General features: G+C 69.3%; 2 protein-coding genes across 2 annotated transcripts; one reads left to right on the plus strand and one right to left on the minus strand.

Moving 5' to 3' along the window:
* Nucleotides 1-177: 177 nt before the first annotated feature.
* On the minus strand, nucleotides 178-4304 carry KAT8 (lysine acetyltransferase 8). The gene is made up of 12 exons (XM_086481300.1): nucleotides 4239-4304; nucleotides 4052-4181; nucleotides 3553-3627; nucleotides 3124-3305; nucleotides 2504-2557; nucleotides 2164-2328; nucleotides 1837-1926; nucleotides 1619-1759; nucleotides 1456-1549; nucleotides 1174-1324; nucleotides 501-655; nucleotides 178-414 (listed from the first exon to the last, which is right to left on the minus strand). The coding sequence occupies exons 1-12, from the start codon at nucleotides 4302-4304 to the stop codon at nucleotides 350-352; spliced, it is 1368 nt and encodes a 455-aa protein (XP_086337426.1). The 3' UTR covers nucleotides 178-349.
* A 762-nt stretch (nucleotides 4305-5066) lies between these two features.
* On the plus strand, nucleotides 5067-15954 carry LOC104342245 (uncharacterized). The gene is made up of 13 exons (XM_086481301.1): nucleotides 5067-5382; nucleotides 5659-5805; nucleotides 6105-6239; nucleotides 6329-6465; nucleotides 6550-6600; nucleotides 6647-6739; nucleotides 6872-7068; nucleotides 7246-7441; nucleotides 7725-8807; nucleotides 9754-9830; nucleotides 10527-10588; nucleotides 10669-12284; nucleotides 15157-15954. The coding sequence occupies exons 1-13, from the start codon at nucleotides 5067-5069 to the stop codon at nucleotides 15952-15954; spliced, it is 4908 nt and encodes a 1635-aa protein (XP_086337427.1).
* The last annotated feature ends 743 nt before the right edge of the window (nucleotides 15955-16697 follow it).

Here is a 16697-nt window from a genome sequence, read left to right on the forward strand (position 1 = left end):
GCATCCAAGACGGCTCATGGGACCCTGAGATGGCACCCAAGATGCCTGACAGGACCCCACAGTGGTTCACGGGACCCCAAGAAGGCCGACAGGACCCCAACTTGGCACCCAAGATGGCCGCCGGCACCCATAACGGTTCGTGCCCCCCGCCCCAATAAAGCACCCGCGCACCCCACCTCCACCTCCTCACTTTATCCATACCGGGAAGGGGGTGGGGACACACACACCCCGCCCCCATGACAGGTGGGGGTGGGGGGGTGACAGAGGGGTCCCCACCCCCCCAAAAAGACCTGGGGGGGGGGGAGGGGGGCGCTGAGGCCGGTCCCAACTTGCCGCACCGATGACGCCGTCACTTCTTGGCCACCTTGGCCTGCTTGTGCTTGGGGGGGGCCCAGCGCAGGCAGATGGAGTCCACTGGGGGGGACAGGGGGGGACAGAGTTAGGGGGTGCCCCCCACGCTGGGGGAGGGGCCCGGCAAAGGGCGGGGCCCGATGACGCACCGGTGATGGGCGGCTTCTTGTACTGGGCGCTCTTGAGGTGCTCCTCCACCAGTTTGGGGGTGACGCAGATGACGTGCTGCCCCTTCCAGTACTTGACCATGTTGAGGGACTGGAGAGTGCTGATGATGTCGGTCTGGGTGATGCTGGTCATCTGGCTGGGGGCACGGGAAGGCTTACTGGGAGCACTGGGAGGGCTTACTGGGAGGAGGAAGGCTGGAAGGGTACTGGGAAGGGATGGGAAAAAGTGCCCGGGAAGTCCCACAGGACCTCCAGCTAGTGAGGAAGTTGTGATCCAGAGCTACTGGAGGGGATTACTGGGCCTTACTGGTGCCCTCCCGAGCTCCTACTGGAGAGGCTGGCCCCAAAAAAGCCCCTCGGGCTCTCCAGCAGCACCCACAACCCCACGTCACTGGGGTTACTGGCGTTCTTGGCAGTTGTTACTGGCCTTACTGGGAGACTGTTGGTCTTACTAGAAGGTTACTGGCCTTACTAGGAGATTACTGGTCTTACTGGGAGGCCCTGATGTCCTCCCGAGCTCCTGCTGGAGAGGTTGGCCCCAAAAAGCCCCTCGGGCTCTCCAGCAGCACCCACAACCCGACGTGACGGGGGTTACCGGCCTTCTTGTCAGTTCCTGTCCTTAACTGGGAGGCGACTGGGAGTTACTGGTGCCCACCTGAGGTCCTTGATGGAGAGGGTGCCCCGGAAGTCCCTCAGGATCTCCAGCAGCACCCACGACCAGTAGCTCCGGTAGCTCAACTTCCCCAGGTCCGACAGGGGCTTCTCGGGGGACCCCACCGTGCTCTCCAGCTTGGACAGCTCGTAACCTGGGGGCGGGGGGGGGACACACAGGACCCCCGGCCTCAGGGGGGGTGGGGGGGTCCCCCCCCACGTGTTCTGGGGACACCCCGTGATTTGGGGACACCCCCCCCGGGGTCGGGGTCGGGGACACACTCACTGAAGGCGATGAGGAACTTGCCGTAGCCGCGGCGCTGGTAGGGCGGCAGCGTCAGGATGCAGGCGACGTTGTTGCCGTCGGGCGACTCCTTCTCCTGCGCGGGGGTGACGTCAGCGGGTGGCGCCAGCGGGCGGCGACGTCACGCGCGTGTCCCGCCGCCTACCTTGGAGAAGTAGCCGACGATGTGGGCGCCCTGGCGGTCCACCTCGGTGAGGAGGTAGAAGACGAAGGGCTCCACGTCGAAGTAGAGGGTCTTGTGGTCGAGGAAGAGCTTGGCCAGCAGGCAGAGGTTCTGGCAGTAGATCTGGGGGCGGGGCCGGGGGGTGGTTTATCGCGACGTCGCCACGCGGCGTCATCGCGCGTCACCGTCGTCGCTCCTACCTTGTGGTCTTTGCCGTCCACCTCGTAGACGGAGATGTTGCTCTTGCGGTAGATCTCCCGCCCCGGCGGCTGCCGCCACTGGCACTGGCCCTGGGGGACGGTCACGGGCGTCACACGCGTGTCCCCACGTGTGTGTGTCACGCACGTGTGCAGCACGTGGGTCACGCACCCCCCCCACCCCCCCCCGCCACCCGGACCCACGGGTGCGCTCGGCCTTCACGCCCTCAAGGCAGCGCTGGGGCTGCCTGGGGCTCTGCGTGTGCCCCCCTCGGCGCGCCCCAGCGTGTCCCCCCGTGTCCCCGGCGTGTCCCCCCGTGTCCCCCGCACCAGGTGGAGGCGGTAGGTGCGCTCGAACTTCATGTACTTGAGGCAGTACTCGCAGATCCAGAGCTTGGGCTGCTTCCCGTAGTCCTCGGGGAAGGGCGAGAAGTACCAGGCGTCGATCTCAAAGTGCCCGATGTGGATCTTGTCCACGTACTTCACCTTCGTGATCTGCCGGGGGGGGACACGGGGGTCACCCCGCCGCGGGGACACCCCTTGAGTCCTTGGGGACACCCCCTGGGGCCTTGGGGACACCCCCTGGGGCCTTGGGGACACCCCCCGGGGCCTTGGGGACACCCCCCGGGGCCTTGGGGACACCCCCCGGGGCCCCCCCTTGGACACTCACGGCCTCGTGCTCCTTCTCCAGCGCGGCCGTGGTGGGGTCCATCTCGGCATAGGTCTGCAAAGGGGTTCCCAGTAACGACCAGTAACCAACAGGTTCCCAGTAAAGAGCAGTAATGACCCAGTGCAACCTCTCAGGGACACCAGTAAACCCGCCCCAACAGGGCCCCCCCCCCCCCCCCCATCACTTCCAGGGTCCCCTGATGGCATCCCAGTGCCTCCCAGCACCGCCCAACGCCCTCTCAGTTCCTCCCACTACCCTTTAACACCCTTCCAGCACTTCCCAGTGCCCCCCAGCTCCCCCCAGCACCCCTCAACGCCCTCCCAGCTCCCCCCAGCACCCCTCAACGCCCTCCCAGCACCCTTCCAGCTCCCCCCAGTGCCCCTCAACACCCTTCCAGCACCTCCCAGTCCCCCCCAGCGCCCTTTAACACCCTCTTAGCTCCCCCCAGCGCCTCTCAACGCCCTCCCAGCGCCCCCCAGCGCTGCCACACCCTCCCAGTCCCCTCCCAGTTCCCCCCCAGTGCCCCTTAACACCCTTGCAGTTCCCCCCAGCACCCCTCAAGACCCTCTTAGCTCCCCCTCACCCCCCCCCAGTCCGCCCCAGTGCCCCCCAGCGCCCGCCTTCTGGACGTGGTTGATCTCATCGTGCTTGCGCTTCTGGTTGCGGGTGATCTTGCGCTCGGGCTGCTGCTCGCCCGGCTGCTCGCCCAGGAACTGCTCCGCGCTCTTCTGCACCGCCTCCTTCAGCGTCTGCGTCAGCGCCAGCCGCTGCTTCGCCACCCACTCGTCCAGCCGCCGGTTAACTGGGAGCACTGGGGGGTCAGCGACTGACCGGTGCCACCCCGGCACCTTCCCAGTGCCCCTTAGCGCCCTCCCAGCTCCCCCCAGCGCCCTCCCAGCTCCTCTTAACACCCTCCCAGCGCCCTCCCAGCTCCCCCCCAGCGCCCCTTAACACCCTCCCAGCGCCCCCCAGCCACCGGTTAACTGGGAGCACTGGGAGATCAGCCCGGCACTCCCCCTATCACCCTCCCAGTGCCCCCCAGTACTCACAGCCCACGTAGTGCACGTAATACTCCTCGCGCCCCTCCTGCTCGTTCAGGCGGGACTGGATCACCTCCGCCGAGTCTGCGGGGGGAGAACTGGGACCAGTTAGAGGCCCGGCGAGGCCTCGCCCAGTTCGGACCGCTGGGGAGGGGCGGCGCTGGGCTGGCGCTGCCCAGTCCCGCTGCGGGGGCGTTTAGACTGGTCCCGGTTTTCCCTCTCTCGCTTCAAATCGGGCCCACTGTAATGGGATCTGCTCTGGTCCCAGTTCTCCCACTCCCAGTTCAGCCCAGTGTTGCTCAAATGGGATTTATACTGGTCCCAACTCTCCCCTTCTCAGTTCAGCCCAGTCCCGCTGCGATGGTATTTATACTGGTCCCAGTTCTGCCCTTTCCAGTTCAGCCCAGTCCCGCTGTAATGGGGTTTGTCCTGGTCCCAGCCCCCTCCCGCTCCCAGTCCACCCCAGCCCCGGCCTCCCCCCGCTCCCAGTCCCCCCCAGTCCCCTCACGCCAGGTGCTGTCGGCCCGCCGGCACAGGTACGTCTCCCCGATCTCCACCGTCACCTCCGCCTCCCGCGGCGGCGCCGGGGGCGGCGGCGAGGCCGAGGAGGCTCCGGGGGCCCGTCCGGCCGCCGCCGCCTCCTCGGGGCCTCCCCCGCGGGGCCGCCCGGCCTCGGGGCCGCCGCCGCCGCCCGCCGCCGCCTCCGGGCCCGCTCCGGGGCCGCCGCCCGCCGGGGCCGCCGCTGCCGCCGCCTCCGCCATCTTGCTCCCGTTCAGCCGTCGCGCCGGAAGTGGCGCCAGACGCGCGACGAGGGCGGGCGCTCGAGCGCGTGACGGCAGGAGACGGGGCGTGCGCCCGGGGGGGGCGGGGCCGCGCGTTGCTAGGAGACGGGGAGCGCCGGCCCGCCAGCGTCCCAGCGTGCCTTGCGGGCCCCGCCAGCGCTCCCAGCGCCCGCCAGTGCCGCCCCAGTGACTCCCAGTCCAACCCCGGTGCTCCCAGTGACCCCCTCCTCCAGCCCCCGTCCAGTGTCCCCCCAGGCCCCTCTCAGTGCATCCAGTGTCCCCTAATTCCCTCCCAGCGTCCCCCAGTTCCCCCCCAGCGTCTCCCAGTGTCCCTCCAGTCCCTCCTAGTGATCCCCAGTGCTCCCAGTCTCCCTCCCAGTGTCCCTGTAGGGCCACCCTACGGCTACTATAGGGTCTATGCAGCCCCCCCCCCCCCAGGGGCTATAGGGCTACCCTACGGCTGCTATAGGGCCCTCTGGCCCCGCCCAGCCCCCTCCAGCACCTCCCAGTACCCTCCCATCAGGCACCTCCCTCCCTCCCCCGCCCCTCCCCCGGGGGAAGAGGGCGTGGCTACGCCAATAAAAGCCCGACGTCACACCCTCTACCCTCCTCCCCCGCAGGGGGCGGGCCTTACCCAGCAGCCCTTGCGGCAGGCTGGGGGAGGGGCGGGGCCTTGCTGCCCTCGGCCGGGGTGAGTTGGGGGTCCCTGGGTCACCCCCCCACACCCCAAAACCCAGCCCCATGGCGGCCGTGGGGGCCCTGGCGCTGGCCCGGTGGTCCCGGCTGGCGCCCCCCTCCCCCCTCGGCCCCCCCAAAACCATCCCCATAGGGGCCCTTGCGCTGGCCCGGTGGTCCCCGGGACCCACCTGCCCCCTCGGCCCCCCCAAAACCAGCCCCATGGGGGCCCTGGCGCTGGCCCGGGGGCTGCACCGGGGCCCGCCGCGGTGGGCCGGGCACAACCGGTGGTCCAAGGTGAGGAACGTCAAGGGCCCGCGCGACGCCGCCCGCAGCCGCCTCTTCCAGCGCCTCAGCCTCCTGCTGCGCGCCGCCGCCCGCGGTACGGACCCGCCCCGGGGGGGCCCCAGCGATGCCCACCGCCCCGCCACGGGGTCCTCCGGGGGTGGTGGGGACCCCCTCGGGGCTGGTGGGGTCCTGTCAGGGCTTCCAGGGCTGGTGGGACCCCAACAGGGATTCTAGGGCTGGCAGGACCCCATCAAGTCCTCCAGGCTGGCGGGACCCCAGCGGGGCTTCTTGGGGTGGTGGGGACCCCATCAGGGCTGGTGGGACCCCAGCGGGGCTTTCGGGGCTGGTGGGACCCCATCATGTCTTCCAGGGCTGGTGGGATCCCATCGAGGCTTCCAGGGCTGGCGGGTTCCCATCAGGGCTTCTGAGGCTGGTGGGATTCTCGTGGGTCTTCAAGGGCTGGCGGGATCCCAGTCGGTCTCCTCAGATCTCCCCCACCCTGGATCCCTGGGAGGGGGTGGGGTGTCATCCTCGGTGCCCCCAGGACCTTGCAGCCCAGTGGATCCCCTCCGCCAGGATCCTGGGGGTCCCTCAGCCCCCACAGATCCCCCTCCATGTCCCCTAGGATCCCAGGTTCTCAGCCCCACATCTGCCCAGGATCTCTTGGAGTTCTCCAGGATCCTACAAGTCCTTCCACCCCACAGACCCTCCCAGCTCCCCCAGGATCTCCCCGCCCCTGGGGTCTTCTTTGATTTGGGGAGGGTGTCCCCAGCCCCACTGCCTCCCCAATTCCAGCCACACCCCCTCTCCCCACAGAGGGGGGCTCGGACCCGGCGCTCAACGCCCAGTTGGCCAACGTGGTGGAGCAGTGCCGCGCCAAGAACATGCCCAAGGCCTCCATCGAGGCGGCCATCCACAGCGTGGTAGGTCCTGGGGGATTTTTGGGGGTGGGTGAGGGGGTACACATGAAGATCGAGACCTCCATGTTGGAGGGGGGGCATCCCTGAGCTCCATCCCTGAGCTCCCCCCGGCCCCACCAGGAGAGATCGGCGTTGGCCGGGACCCGGCTGCTCTACGAAGCCCGCGGCCCCGGTGGCTCCGCTCTGCTCCTGGAGGTCCTCACGGACAACCCGCGGCGCAGCCAGCAAGATGTCCGCCTCATCCTCACCCGCCATGGGTCAGTCTGAGGCGGGGAACACCCCGGGGGGTCCAGGGGGGCCCGAGCCCCCCCCCCCCCCAGCTGAGTCGGGTGCCCCCGCAGGGGAACGATGGCCGAGGGGGCGCGCCACGGCTTCGAGCGGAAGGGGGTGGTGCGCGTGGGGCCGCGGGACCTCCAGGGCCGCCCCGTCTCGCTGGAGGCGGCGCTGGAGGCGGCGCTGGAGGCCGGGGCCCAGGACGTCAGCCCGGACGAGGAGGAGGAGGAGGAAGAGGAGGAAGAGCCGGCACTGAAGGTGGGTGAGGAGGGCACCGGGTTTGGCTGGTCTCGGAGCGGGCGGGGTGGGTCGTCTCGGTGCCCCGATGGCTCTTGGCCGCCCTGGGCCACCCCTTGGCCATCCCCAATGGCCCCGGGCCGTCCCCCACAGTTCATCTGCGAGACCTCGGCCCTGCGGACGGTGCGGGAGCGCCTGGAGGCCTCGGGGCTGCGCCCGCTCTCGGCCGCCATCGAGTACTTGCCCCGGGACCGGGTGACGCTGCCGGCGGGGACGCGGGAGCAGGCAGAGCGCCTCCTCCAGGCTCTCGGCGACTGCCCCGACATCGTCCGCCTCTACCACAACATCCAGTAGGAGATGGGGGGGGGGAGGGGGGCGTGACCCCACCAATGAGGGGGTCACATTCCCCTCCCCCCCCCCCCCTTGTCCCTGCGATGACAATAAAACCGTTTTAACGATGGCTCCACCTCCTCCATGGGACGCCACCGCTTGGCCACGCCCCTTCTCTGGCCCCCGCCCCCCTCCAGGTGCCCCCTTGCCCCCAACAAACATGGCGGCAGCGGAGGGTGGGGTTGTTTATTTGGGAGATGGGGGGCGGGGGGGGGGGGGGTGTCACTCGTCGGAGCCGGTGGGGCTGCCGAGGAAGACGTCAGCATAGGTGAAGGCTGGGGCAACCCCTTCCTCCTCCTCTTCCTCTTCATCGTCCTCCTCGTCGTCGTCGTCGTCATCCTCCTCCTCGTCTTCCTCCTCCTCCTCCTCCTCGGGGTGGAGGAAGGCCCCGGCCTCGCCCTGGAGGAGCCGGCGCACGGTGGGGTGGGTGAGGCCGAAGAAGTCGTCACCGGCGCCAGGGGCTGGTGGCATCGCCCGGGGCCGCCCCCCGGCCTCCCCCAGGGCCTGGAGGAGCCGGCCATGGCAGACGTCGGGCGTGGGGCCCACCAGCACCCTCCCGGGCTCGTCCTCGGGGACAATCTCGCAGCGGGGACCGGCCACGATCCGGCAGGTGTAGAGGCAGCGGCGCGCCGGCCGGCGGGTGCTGGCGAAGAGGCGGGTGCTCCGGAAGCCCAGGGGCAAGATGGCCCCCGGCCCCACGCCCCCCACACCCAAGCTGTGCACCGTCAGAGGCCCCAACGCCAAGGGCAAGGTCAACGCCCCGACGCGCCGGCGATGGGGCGGCCTCGAGATGGCCGCCGGCGGCCCGGATGGGCTGGAGGTGTCCTCGGGCGGCCTCAAGACGGCCGCCGGCGGCGCGTCCAGCTTGGCGCCGCCCCGCGGCCCGTTCGGCCTCGAGTCGTCCCTTGGGCCGTCCCGCAGCCCCGTGAGCCGCAACGACTCGTCTCTCGGCCCCGCCGCCCTCGCGCCGTCCCTCGGCCCATTGGGCCTCGACCCGTCTCCTGGTCCGTCTCGCGGTCCGTCCCTGGAGCCCGCCGGCCTCGCCCCCTCTCTTGCCCCAACGGGCCTCGAGCCCGCCGGCCTCGACTCGTCTCTTGCCCCAACCGGCCTCGAGCCCGCCGGCCTCGACTCGTCTCTCGGTCCGTCTCTTGGCCCTGTCGGCCTCGACTCATCCCTTGACCCCGCTGACCGCGCCCCGTCCCTTGGTCCGTCTCTCGGCCTTGACCCATCTCTCGCTCCGGCCGCCCGCGCCCCGTCCTTCCCATCGGCCCGCGACCCGCCGCGGCGAGGCCGGCGGCCTGTGGCCTCGCCGGGGCCCTCCTCGGGGCCGGCCATCGCCCGCAGCTGGAGGAGGCGGGTGAGGAGGAAGCGCCGCTCGTCCCGCGCCCGCAGGCACTTGGCCTCCAGCCGCGCCACCTCGTCGCAGAGGGCCCCGTTCTCGAACACCAGCGCCCGCGCCGCCTGCCGCAGCCGGCTGTACTTCAGGCGGTACCGCTCCGCCGGGCGCTGCCGCGGGGCCTTCGGCATCCTGGCCCCCCGGCGGTGGGTTAATTCCTCCGATAATCCACTCCCGCTGGCGAGGACTCGATGGCAACGCCGCGGCCCGCCCGGGGAACCCCCCGGCGGTGGCTTAATTCCTCCGATAATCCACCCCCGTGTGCGGGGGGATTCGATGGCGGCGCCGCCGCGCCGGCGGCGGGTCTGCGGATGGCAACGGACGCCTTGGGTTGCCGTCGACGCGATCAATGGCGGTTAACTCGACGGGCTGCCGTTCGTGGGTGGCAATTAATGACGGTCGGCGGGGTCGTGATGAAGTCAACGGGGCCGCGATCAATGACGGGGTCGCGATCGACGGCGGCACGTGCCGGTCACCGCGACGGCGCTCCAGGCTGGCAGCGGACGCCCCCGCGCTGCAATTAACCGACGGGCTGTGATTAATTAACGCGACGGGCCGCCAATTAGCGCGGGGAATCGCTGCCCCCCCCCCCCCGTGCCGCAGACCGCGGTTGACGGGTCGCGATAGGAGCGCGGTCGCGGCCCTTCGCCCCGCCGACCCCCCCGCCGGCTCTTAATTGCGGCGTTAATTGCCCCCCCCCCCCCCGCCGGCCCCTAAATCTGGGGTGAAATCCGGCGATTTGAGGGGCGCGGGTGCAGGGACTCACCCGGCGCGGGGGGGACCCGGGAATTCGGAAGAGGAAGTGGGGGGGGGGAGGGGGACAGGAAGAGGAAGGGGGGGAGGGGGAGGGGCAGTGCGGACCCAGGCGCCTGGCTCTGACGTGTCCGGTGACGCGACCGATGTCACGCGTGACGCCACGGGGAGGGGGAGGGTCCGTCCCTCCCAGCAGCCCCCGGGGCCGGCGCCGCCAAGGGGCCCCACCCCCCGCTCCTGGGCAGCCCCCCCTCCCCCAAATCCCCCCCCCTCCGACCCCTGACCCCTGACCCGGGGGGGACACCGAGGGGCTGCGGCGGGGCCGAGGACAATGGAGGTGAGCGGGGGGGGGGGACACACGGGAGGGGACCGACCCCCGGAGGGGCTGGGGGGGGGTGGGACCCTCCCCCCGGGGCACACGCGTGTGGCACGTGCGGTGCCTGTGTGTCACGTGTGTGTGTGACCCCCCACCCCAACACCCCCTGACCCCCCCCAGGACGGGTCCCCGTCGGTCCCCGACTTCGTGGAGGACGGTGACAGCAACGGGCCCTTCCCGCTGGAGGAGGCCACCAGGTGGGGGCGGGGACGGGGGGGACACGTGGGGGGGGCAGGGGGATGGGGGGACATGGGGGGACATGGGGGTGGGGGGACAGGGGGACAGGGATGGGGACGGGGGGGACCTGGGGATGGGGGGAACAGGGACGGGGATGGGGACAGGGAGGATGTGGGGTCGCGGGTTGGGGACAGGGACAGGGATGATGGGATATGGGGACGGGGACACGGGGACGGGGATGGGGACGTGGGGGCAGGGTGGGGACACAGGGACGGGGGGGCAGGGACTGGGACATGGGGATGTGGGAATGGGGACAGGGACAGGGATGGGGACATGGGGATGGGGGTGAGGGGACAGGGATGGGTACAGGGAGGACATGGGGATGGGGGGGACAGGGACGGGGGGACGCGGGTGGGGACATGGGGATGGGGACAGGGACACAGGGACAGGGTCAGGGACGTGAAGACGTGGGAATGGGGACGGGGTTGAGGCACAGGGACAAGGACAGGGCCACGGGGCACGAGGACACGGAGCCCTTGTCCCCTGGGGTGACCCCCCGCCACTGAGGACACCCCCAGGGCCACCCCCGTTGTCCCCAAGGTGACGCCCCCACCACCTCCCAGCATCTCCCCCCTGCCCCAAGACCAACGTCCTTCACCCCAAAACCCAACGTCCCCACGGGGGCCACCACCCGCCAACGCCGTTTTCCTCTGCAGCTCCACGCCGCCGCCGTCACCGGGACTGGCTGCCACCGCCGCCGAGCTGCTGCCGCCACCGGGTGAGTCCTCACCGCCGTGCTGGCGGTGCGGGTTGGGGGAAACTGAGGCACGGGTGACACCCCCGCCTTTTCCCTCGCAGGTGAGGAGGAGGAGGAGGAGGAGGAGGAGGAAGAAGAGGCGGAAGATGGCGGCGGGGAGGCCGCCCCGCGGCCCTACCGCTGCGGCGAGTGCGGCAAAGCCTTCGCCCAGAGCTCCAACCTGCTGAAGCACCGGCGGGTGCACACGGGCGAGCGGCCCTACCGCTGCGGCGAGTGCGGCAAGGCCTTCGGCTGGAGCTCGTCCCTGCTGGAGCACCGCAAGGGCCATGCCGGCGCCAAGCCCCACGCCTGCGGCGAGTGCGGCAAGGCCTTCAGCCGCGGCTCCACCCTCCTGGAGCACCAGCGCACCCACACCGGCGAGAAGCCCTTCCGCTGCGGGCAGTGCGGCGCCCGCTTCAGCCAGAGCTCCACCTTGGTCCACCACCGGCGCACCCACACCGGCGAGCGGCCCTACGGCTGCCCCGAGTGCGGCCGGGCTTTCGGCCGCAAGTCCACCCTGGCCACCCACCGGCGCACCCACACCGGCGAGCGGCCCTACGGCTGCCCCGAGTGCGGCCGCCGCTTCGCCGTCAGCTCCGACCTGGCCAAGCACCGGCGGGGAGCCCACGGCGGGCACCGGTGCCGCGACTGCGGCGAGCAGTTCCCCCGCCCGGCGGCGTTGGCCGGGCACCGCAAGAAGCACCACGGCGGCGACGGCAAGGACCGGGGCGGCGAGGACCGCGACGCCGGCGAGGACCGCGACGACGACCGGCCGCACCGCTGCGAGGAGTGCGGCCAGGCCTTCCGGCACGGCGGCACCTTGCTCCTCCACCGCCAGACCCACGCCGGCGCCTTCGCCTGCCCGCTCTGCCCCGAGCGCTTCGAAGGCAGCGCCCAGCTCGCCCGGCACCGCCGGCGCCGCCACGGCCCGGCCGCCAAGCCCTACCGCTGCGAGGCCTGCGGCAAAGCCTACGCCCAGCCCGCCGGGCTGCGGCACCACCAGCCGGAGCAGCCGCTGGGCTGCCCCCACTGCGGCGCCGCCTTCCTCTGGAGCTGCCGGTTGGCGCGGCACCTCCGCGCGTGCCGCCCGCCCGCCAAGCCCTACAAGTGCCCGGAGTGCGGCAAAGCCTTCGGGCAAAGCTCGAAGCTCCTCCGGCACCAGGTGACCCACACCGGCGAGAAGCCCTACAAGTGCCCCGAGTGCGGCAAGATCTTCAGCCAGAGCTCCAACCTGGCCGAGCACCGGCGGACCCACGGGGCGGGCGAGCGGCACTTCTGCCCGCTCTGCGGCAAGGGCTTCGCCCTCGGCTCCTACCTGGCCAAGCACCGGCTGACCCACACCGGCGAGCGGCCCTACCGCTGCACCGAGTGCGGCAAGGCCTTCCGGCAGAGCTCCAACCTCATCCAGCACCAGCGCACCCACACCGGCGAGCGCCCCTACACCTGCGGGCTCTGCGGCAAGAGCTTCTGCCAGAACTCCCACCTGGCCAAGCACCGGCGCACCCACACCGGCGAGCGGCCCTACCGCTGCGGGGACTGCGGCAAGAGCTTCCGGCAAAGCGCCAACCTGCTGGAGCACCGGCACACCCACACCGGCGAGCGGCCCTACCGCTGCGCCCAGTGCGGCAAGACCTTCGGGTGGAGCTCGGCCTTCAGCAAGCACCAGCGCACCCACCTCGCCTGAGACCGCTGGGGGGCGGGGGGGGGCCTCGGCGTGGGCCGGGTCCGCCAACGTGCCCCGAGGCCATGGCTTCATCTTGGAGGACCAGCTGGGATCTTCCGTCTTGACCCAGGTGCATCAAGGTGCCTCGAGGCCGTGGCTTCGTCTTGGAGGACCAGCCTGGGATCCCCCGTCTTGACCCAGGTCCATCGTGGTGCCCCAGGGCCATGATGTCTTGGAACATCATCCCAGGATCCTCATCTTGACTGGGGTCCATCAAGGTGCCCCAAGGCTGTGGCTTCGTCCTGAAGGACCGTCCTGGGATCCCCCATCTTGACCCAGGTCCACCAAGGTGCCCCAAAGGCCATGGCTGCGTCATGGAGGCCCATCCCATGATCCTCGCCTTGGCCCAGGACCCACGTCCTCCATCTTGGAGAGCCACCCTGAGATCCTCCTCCTGCTCCAGGTCCATCGTGGCCCCCCACCCCCCACCCCGAGGCCACGTCTCCATCTTGGAGAACCATCTTGTCCCCACCCAACCCCTCCCTCCTGCCCCAAAGCCACGTCCCCGGGTCCCCGTCCCCACCCCACCACCCCGTCGTCCCCGGCAGAGGGGACCCAGGCGTCCGGATTGGGGGGGTGGTGTGTGGGGGGTGGTGTCCCCCCCACCCAGTACGTCAATAAATAGTGGTGAACGCTGCTGCTGTGGTTACTGGGAGCACTGGGCAGGATTACTGGGGGCACTGGTGGGAGTGGGAGGGGCACTGGGAATCGTGGGGAGGGATTTCAGGGGGATACTGGGAGTCGTGGGGAGGGATCTGGGGGGGTACTGGGAGCCCTGGGAGGGACTGTAAGGGGCACTGGGAGCACTGGTGGGAGTGGGAGAGGCGCTGGGAGTCGTGGGGAGGGATTTGGGGAGCACTGGGGTGGCTTTGGAGTGCACTAGGAGTTACTGGGGGGTGCTGGGCAGGTTTTCAGGGGGCACTGGGAGCACTGGGAAGGGATTTGGGGGGGACATTGAGGGTACTGGGAGCACTGTTAGGGACCGCAAAGGTTCATGGGGGGACTTTGGTGGCACTGGGAGCACTGGAATGGGATTTGGGGCGGCACTGGGTGTACTGGGAGCACTGGTAGGGACCACAAGGGCCACTGAAGGGTTAATGGGGGGGGGGAATCGGGCGGGGCACTGGGTGTACTGGGAGCACTGGGCAGGATCTGGGGGCCACTGGGAGCGCTGGGGATTTGGGTATTACTGGGAGGGACTGGTGGGGGGGGGGTGCGTTGGCGGGTTACTGGGAGCCTTCACGTGTTCCCAGGGGCCACGCGTGTCCCTTCACATGTTATCAGGGGACATGTGTGTTCTTGGCGTGTTCTCAGGGGACACACATGTCCCTTCACGTGTTCCCAGGGCCATGCGTGTTCTTGGCATGTTCCCAAGTCCACGCATGTGCTTGGCGTGTTCCAAAGACCACGCGTGTTCTTGGCGTGTTCTTGGCGTGTCCCCGGGAGCCTTTGCGGCAGGAAGCGCCGCTCTCCCGCCCCCATTGTCCGCAACGGGCAAAGCGCCACCGGTTTGGGGCGAAAACCGCCCGGATTGGGCCTGGTGACGCCGGGGAGCTGCCGCAGCGCTCGCGGGGCCGGGGTGAGGGGCTCCTGCCCGGGCTTTGGGGTGAAAAAGGTGGAAAACGGGTCGATCGCTCAGGCTGGGGCTGGGGGTGGGGGTTAGCTAGCAAAGGAGGGGGCGTTTTGGGATGAAAAAGGGGGAAAACTGGCCGGCTGCTCGCAGCTGTGGGGGTGTAAAATTAACCCATTGTGAGGCTTGTGTTTTGGGGTGAAAAAGGGGGAAAACAGGATGCTTGCTCGCAGCTGTGGGGGTGTAAAATTAACCCATTGTGGGGCTTGTGTTTTGGGGTGGAAAAGGGGGAAAACGGGACGCTTGCTCGCAGCTGTGGGGGTGTAAAATTAACCCATTGTGGGGCTTGTGTTTTGGGGTGGAAAAGGGGGAAAATGGGATGGTTGCTCACAGCTGTGGGGGTGTAAAATTAACCCATTGTGGGGCTTGTGTTTTGGGGTGAAAAAGGGGGAAAACAGGATGCTTGCTCGCAGCTGTGGGGGTGTAAAATTAACCCATTGTGGGGCTTGTGTTTTGGGGTGGAAAAGGGGGAAAACGGGACGCTTGCTCGCAGCTGTGGGGGTGTAAAATTAACCCATTGTGGGGCTTGTGTTTTGGGGAGAAAAAGGGGGAAAACGGGCCGGTTCATTGCAGGACTTGAGGTGCAGCATTAGCTGATGGGGGGGTATTTTAGGGTGAAAAAGAGGGAAACTGGGATGATTTCTCCAGGTGTGGGGGTTTGCCAAATTAGGGGGGGGGGGTGTGCGTTTTGGGGGAAAACAGCTTGATTCTGGTGAAAAGCTGGTGGACACCGGTTCTTTTTTCCATTTTTTTTGCCTCCCCCCCCCCCCGCACTGATTCCCGCCTGCAGGCGCCACGATGGAGCTGGGTCCCCCCCAGGACCGGGGTGACGGGGACGTCCCCACAGAGCCCCGTGCAGGTGAGGGGGGATGGGACACAGGGGGACGAGCACCCAGGAGATGGTCTTTTGGGGTGAAAACCCGAGAAAATGGGGAAAATGCGGGCCAGGAGGTGGTCTTCTGCTGGGAGCCGTCCTCCGTGGTGGGCGAAGGAGGGTCTGGGAGATGTTCTCCTGCCTGGAGCGACCCCCCGGGGGTGAACAACGACCCACCAGGAGACGTTCTCCTTTGAGGAACATCCCTCCGTGGTTGCCCAACGACCCACCGCCTGTTCCTCTCTCCCCTCCCAGGTGCCGCGGCGCCAGCCCGGCCCGGCGGCCACCCCCGCGCCTTCCTCAACCTCCTGGGCCTCCTGGAGGGCGCCCGCCCGCCGCCGAAGCCCTACCGCTGCACCGAGTGCGGCAAGACCTTCGGGCAGAGCTCCAACCTCCTCGAGCACCAGCGGACCCACACCGGCGAGCGCCCCTTCACCTGCGGCCAGTGCCAGAAGAGCTTCGGCCGCAGCTCCACCTTGGCCGAGCACCTGAGGACCCACACCGGCGAGAAGCCCTACGCCTGCCCGGTCTGCGCCCGCGCCTTCACCCGCAGCTCCACCTTGACCGAGCACCGCCGCACCCACACCGGCGAGACCCCCTACGCCTGCCCCGAGTGCGGCAAGACCTTCGGCAGGACCTCCAACCTGGTCAAGCACCTCCGGACCCACACCGGCGAGAAGCCCTACGGCTGCGGGCGCTGCGGGAAGACCTTCAGCCTCAGCTCCAACCTGGTCAAGCACGAGAGGACCCACACCGGCGAGAAGCCCTTCTCCTGCGGGCAGTGTGGGAAGCGCTTCAAGAAGAAGACCCACCTGGCGTCCCACCAGCGGACCCACACCGGCGAGAGGCCCTACCGGTGCGGGGAGTGCGGGAAGGCCTTCGGGCAGAGCTCCACCCTCATCGAACACCAGAGGACCCACACGGGCGAGCGGCCCTTCCGCTGCGGCGCCTGCGGCAAGAGCTTCTGTGTCAGCTCCAACCTGGTCAAGCACCAGCGCATCCACACCGGCGAGAAGCCCTACGGCTGCGGGCGCTGCGGCAAGCGCTTCCGCTACAAGCCCCAGTTCACCCGGCATCTCAAGGTCCACCCCGACGGGGAACCGCCGGTGTGTGGCCCATAGGGTGCTCGGAGACGGGCGGCGGGGCGCTTGCCACGTCAGTGTGGGCACCGGGACCTCCATGGTGGAGTCTTCATGGCGGCGTCCTCGTTGGGACTCAATGGAGGAGTGTGGTGGCGCGGCGTGGTGATCACCACGCTGTGGTTGAACACGGCATGTGGCTCCTGGGGCTGCTTTGAGGTGGACCAGGGGTATTTTGGGGACTCAGCAGGTTGGGGTGGGCGCCGGGACCTCCATGGTGGAGTCTTCACGGCGGCATCCTCGTTGGGACTCAGTGGAGGAGCGTGGTGGCGCGGCGTGGTGACCACCATGCTGTGGTTGAACATGGTGTGTGGCTCCTGGGGCTGCTCGGAGAGGGGCCTTGGGGACACTTTGGGGACCCGACGGAGCAGAAGGGGGGTGGTGGCACCTCCGTCACCCTCATTAGGGCTTAACGAAGGGGCGTGGCCACCGTGGCCACGGCGGCAGGCCCCCACCTTGGGGACACCTCGGGGACATGCTGGACTCGGGGCGGGGGGGTGGGGGTGTCCCCCTTGTTGTGGCGGCAATAAAGGCGCTGAGGTGACACCACATGGTGGGGTGGCCTTTGGGGGGGGCGGTGCTGGGTGGACTGCGGGGCACTGGGAGGGACTGGAGGGCACAGGGACGCTGGGAGACACTGGGGCGATACTGGAGAGGAACTGGGAAACACTGAGAGTGAGCTGGGGACACTGGATGCACTGGTGGGGGGCGGGCTGGGGGACACT

This window comes from Leptosomus discolor, unplaced genomic scaffold (assembly GCF_034619465.1).
Source record: "Leptosomus discolor isolate bLepDis1 unplaced genomic scaffold, bLepDis1.hap2 HAP2_SCAFFOLD_124, whole genome shotgun sequence".
Taxonomy (NCBI): Eukaryota; Metazoa; Chordata; class Aves; order Leptosomiformes; family Leptosomidae; genus Leptosomus; species Leptosomus discolor.